The 4988-nt window shown below is 51.1% G+C and overlaps 1 protein-coding gene across 1 annotated transcript; it reads left to right on the top strand.

The window, feature by feature from the left end:
- The first annotated feature begins 939 nt into the window (after positions 1-939).
- MRPL11 (mitochondrial ribosomal protein L11) lies at positions 940-4232 on the top strand. Its single transcript, XM_043926131.1, has 5 exons — positions 940-1157; positions 1440-1535; positions 2226-2319; positions 2406-2565; positions 3950-4232. Exons 1-5 carry the CDS (start codon positions 1035-1037, stop codon positions 4053-4055), a joined length of 579 nt encoding a protein of 192 aa, XP_043782066.1. The 5' UTR covers positions 940-1034; the 3' UTR covers positions 4056-4232.
- The last annotated feature ends 756 nt before the right edge of the window (positions 4233-4988 follow it).

Genomic DNA, 4988 nt, shown 5'->3' on the forward strand with positions numbered 1-4988 from the left:
TGCAGAAGATGCAGGTTCGAGCCCTGGGTAGGGAAGATCCTCTGGAGAAGGAAATGGCAACACACTCCAGTATTCTTGGCTGGAAAATCCCCTGGACAGAGGAGCCCTATGAGCTATAGTCCATGGGGTTGCAAAGAATCAGACACGACTGAGGACGTAGTAAGTAGTGATCTAAAGCAATTAACAGCGTGCCTGGCACATAACAAATGATAAAAAAAAAAAGAAAAAAAGAATAAGATGATGTGATGGCTTATTTTACTAAACACAGGTGATGTATCAAATACCTTCTGGGCCTCTTAAGCCTCACAACAGCTCTCTGAAGGTTTTGTCCTTATTGTACAGTGAAGTGCACGTGCTGACTCCGTGTACTAAAGCACTTTGCTCACTCAGTCACAACAATCCCAGGTGTAGGTGCTATATATTATAATCCCCATCGTACAGAGGAGAATACTGAGCATACGTTAAATAACTCGATCAAGTTCACAGCCAGCAAGAGAAGCAAGCAGGCAATTTGGTTCCAAGGTCCGTGCTCTTAACCATCTTCCCTTTCAGCAACAAGTGAGGAAAACAGGCTCAGAAAGTGAAGAGATTTCCTAAGGAGGACTCCAGGTTGTTTTACCACTCCAGGAATTACCACCAAATCCAGCAGGGGGCGCTCCAAGACACAGCAATCTGTGGGATTGGCATACTAGGTCAAAACTACCATACCCACAATGCAGTGCGGGCATTAAGGTCCCCGTCCCAGCTTGTCCGTCTGAGGTCTTGCCTGTGTGCTCTCCAGGAGGAATATGTGTATCTGAGCCATTGGAGTCCTTCCCCAATCTTAAGATAGCACGTTAAAAGTTTTTTTCCGCTTCATCTCATCCTTGTCTTACCAGTTGGAGGGCGGAAGGATTGAATCAACGCTGCTATTTGTCGGCTTTATTTGTCTTAACCTAACGTGAGGACCCTTGACCTTTAACCCAAGATGGCGGCGCCCAGAACCCAACTCTCGGTGTAGATCTGAGGCGAACTAAGCCCGGGAACTCCGCGCCATGTCGAAGCTAAGCCGGGCCACTCGGGCTCTCAGGAAGCCCGAGGCCGAAGGCGTGATCCGGGCCATCGTGCGGGCAGGCCAGGCCATGCCCGGGCCCCCTCTAGGCCCCATCCTGGGTCAGGTGCAGCCGCGGCGAAAACCAGGCATGGGAGGCGCGGGAGGGTTGGATCTAGTACGTTGGTGAGGGGTGTGGACTGGGCCAGGGCTGCCTCGTTTCATACCCCGGCCCTGCTGCCCACACACGAATCATCTGGCACATAAAACGGTAGTTGAATGTGGGTCGAGAGAAGAGGATGGGTATCCTTAGAGACGCGAAGAGGAGGAGAGAAGGGATGGAGCCTCCTGGGTGGTAGGAACCCGGCCCTTCCTCCCCACGCTTACCTCCTCTATGCCTCCCTCACAGCGAGGCGTCTCCATCAACCAGTTCTGTAAGGAGTTCAACGAGAAGACCAAGGACATCAAAGAAGGCATTCCTCTGCCTACCAAGATTTTTGTGAAGGTGCGGAGTCGGGACTCTGACCCCCCATTTCCTTATTCTTCCCAAGGCCTGAAGCTGGTCTCCTGGGGTTGCTACTCGGCTCCCCGCTTGGGGCAAATCTCTTTCAAAAAAAAAATTTCATTTTTGTTTACTTGGCTGCACCGGGTCTCAGTTGAGGCTGTTTTTGGCTGTGCTGGGTTTTGGTTGCTGCCTGCAGACTGTCTCCAGTTGTGGCGCTGGGGCTTCTCCTGTGGAGCACAGGGTCAATAGTTGTGGTGCACAAGCTTAGGTTGGCATGTGGAATTTTCCCTGACCAGGGATCGAACCCGTGTCCCCTGCATTGACAGGCAGATTCTTAAGCACTGGACACCACCAGGGAAGTCCCAAATCCCTTCTTGATGCCCGGCCCCCCTTCCCCCTTTTACACAGTGGAGACTAGACCATATCTTTCCTGAGTGCACCCTGCCTTGTCGCAGATCTTTTTTTTTTTTTTTTTGTCCCTCCAAATTGCCAGGGTTTCCAGAGCAGAGTTGGACCTGGAATAGAGGTGACAGGGACATCTTTTAGAAGTTTATTTTTCCTGTAGTTTTATGGTCAGTTAAAGGGGCACCATAGCAAGGTGAGCTGAGATGGGGCAGGCAGGAAGTTAGTAGTACCTTGGGCTGGGGCCGCAGGGTAGGAAAATTCTCATATCTCTTTTTTTCCCTTAAGCCTGATAGAACATTTGAAATAAAAATTGGCCAACCCACTGTTTCCTACTTCCTGAAGGCCGCTGCTGGGATTGAGAAGGGGGCCCGGAACACAGGTAAGGGGCAGGGTGGGCATCTGGGCTTCTGGAGGCTCTGGAGGGAAGCAGTGACTCCTGAAGGGCTGCTTGTGTTTTGCTCCCAGGGAAGGAGGTGGCCGGCCTGGTGACACTGAAGCACGTGTATGAGATCGCCCGCATCAAAGCTCAGGATGACGCCTTTGCCCTCCAAGACGCGCCCCTGTCCTCTGTTGTCCGCTCCATCATTGGCTCTGCCCGTTCCCTGGGCATTCGTGTGGTGAAGGAGTGAGTATCTGGGGGAAGCTCAGTGTGAGAGAAGGGCCTGGAAAGTTCTTGATTCTAGGACAAGGCTGAAGTCCCACTGAGTGGGAGAGTCAGTGTCTGTGTTAAAGGATCTTAGATTCTCATTCATTCGTTTGGAATAGAATTGTTATGCACCCAATGTGTATTAGACTGTTCGGGACACTGGATACAGTCCGGAAGGAGGTAGCCATGCTTGGCCTTGCTTCTAAGGAGCTCCCAGTCCAGAGATGGAGGCAGATCCATAAATGGAGCGTTACTGCTGGATGGTCAGCCCTGATAAAAGAGACCACAAGCATCTTGAGAACCGGGAGTAGGGTTCCTGATTTTGCCTGTGTGTCAGTAAAGGCTTTGCAGAGCACTTGACATCCAAGCAGAGCCCTGGGAAAGGAGGTCAGGGACTGGGACAAACATTCCGAGAAGTGGAAAAATCCCTGTGAAGAATGTAGGGTGAAAGAGTGAAGCAGAGGAGTTCAGTGTGATCTGGGTATATCACACTAGAGAGAGTGGAACATAGGAGGTGAGGCAAACAGGGTCTAGTTGGTTCTCAAATCCAGACCTGATCCTCAGGCCAACAGAGGGCTCCTCATGGGGGCTTCGGAGACCTCAGGAAGGTGAGATGGTGGGTGGGAAAGCGTGTGGCCCAGATGATGGCAGGGGTAGCACTCAGCCCTTCCCTGGCCTCTTGCTGCTGGAGTCACACCCCATGCAAAGGCTGATGGTTGGTTATTTCCCAAGAGGAGTGAGGGTAAGCGTGGAGCAGGGGTGGAATTTACTTTGCTCAGATCTTTACTTGTTCTGGGAATACAGCAGTGCACGAATCTGATCCCTGCTCTGAGAGACATACATGTACCGCCTGATGATTTCTTTGTACAAAATGTTTTTGGGCTCAGAGAATGGGCAGGTTAATCTGGATTGGGATTTAGCTGTTCTAATCCTCCAAGGATAAGGAGGGATTTAAGAAAATAGTAAAAAGCAGAGGTGATGGTGGAGTGGCACTCCTGGCAGAGAAGAGAGATGAGCAAAAGGTGTGGGGGCTGGGAGGGTCTTCCCTATAGCTCAGACGGTAAAGAATCTGCCTGCAATGCAGGAGACCTGGGTTCGATCCCTGGGTCAGGAAGATCTCCTGGAGAAAGCAGTGGCATCCCACTCCAGTATTTTTGCCTGGAGAATCCCATGGACAGAGAAGCCTGGTGGGCTACAATCCATGGGGTCACAAAGAGTCAGACATGGCTAAGCGACTAACACACACACATATGGGGGCTGGGGCAGTGGGAGCGGGGAGGGGCTCTGAGACGGTGACGTGGGTGCTGTGAGCTCCCACCCGTGACCGGCCCCTCACTCACTGTTTGTTTCTCTGTACTTACAGCCTCAGTTCAGAAGAGCTGGCTGCTTTCCAGAAGGAGCGAGCCCTGTTCCTGGCTGCTCAGAAAGAGGCGGATTTGGCAGCTCAGGCAGAAGCTGCCAAGAAGTGATTCCTGTCCCCCAGCCTCCAGGATTTTGAAGGGGGCCAGTTGAGAAGGCTGTGTCTAAGGGGAGGAAGGGAGGTCACACCAAGCTGATTATATTTTTCTGACTTTAAATTATGTATTTTTAAATTATGTATGGCTATATCAGAGCATCAAGCCTGAGTAAACATGTTTTGTCACCCACTTTCAGTTTCTGCTTTGGGACCCCAGGGATAGGGACTGGTACTGACAGTAGCCACCACGGACAGATGTTAGCTGCCCTGGGAAGTAGGAGTTTCTCAGAGTCTGAGGCTCAGCCAGGTAGAGCAACCTGCCCAAGGTCTGACCTGACAGAGGAAGGGGAAAATCTTGTGTTTTCCGCCTTCCTAGGGATGAGAGAATGGACAGGGCGGGCAGGGGCTGTGGATGTTGGGCTTGCTTCCATCAGAAAGGCCTCCTGTCTCTGGCGGACTCGCAGCCTCAACAGAAACAGGCCCTTTTGAAGACTTCAGATGACAGCCCCAAGCAGGGTGCTACACGGAGTGCCCTGGATCCCAAGGGCTGCCTCAGACCTGTCTGTTAAACTGACCCTGACTCAGTCAGGTGATACCAAAATGTGAATATTGTGGGGTTTATGGCTACAGACCTGTGGAAGAAGCAAAGCATCGGTAGGTTCCTGCCCACAGTGGGAGAAGTCCTTGGCCTTCTGTTTTCCCATTAGTCATAATACAATGGACTCCTGTCCTCACAGAGAAGAGGAGGAGTCTGGGGTGAAATGGGATTCACATTTACCAAGCACCTGTTATGTGCCAGGCATGTGATTTTATACCAAGATTTGGAAAGCTTAGAAAAAACCCTACAGGAAAAGAGAAGCCTCAAGTAATCCCCCCCAACCCAGAGAAGACTCCTGCCAATATTTTGCCATTTATCTTTTCTACTTTGTTTTTTCTTTATATGTAA

The sequence above is a fragment of the Cervus elaphus genome, chromosome 2, assembly GCF_910594005.1.
Source record: "Cervus elaphus chromosome 2, mCerEla1.1, whole genome shotgun sequence".
In the NCBI taxonomy this organism is placed as follows: Eukaryota; Metazoa; Chordata; class Mammalia; order Artiodactyla; family Cervidae; genus Cervus; species Cervus elaphus.

Bases quoted from the DNA above. Each gene is read 5' to 3' on its own strand.
- MRPL11 (XM_043926131.1), top strand. From the start codon at position 1,035: ATGTCGAAGCTAAGCCGGGCCACTCGGGCTCTCAGGAAGCCCGAGGCC. The intron at 1,536-2,225 runs GTGCGGAGTCGG...TTTTCCCTTAAG, and splicing joins CTACCAAGATTTTTGTGAAG to CCTGATAGAACATTTGAAAT. The intron at 2,320-2,405 runs GTAAGGGGCAGG...TTTTGCTCCCAG, and splicing joins GAAGGGGGCCCGGAACACAG to GGAAGGAGGTGGCCGGCCTG.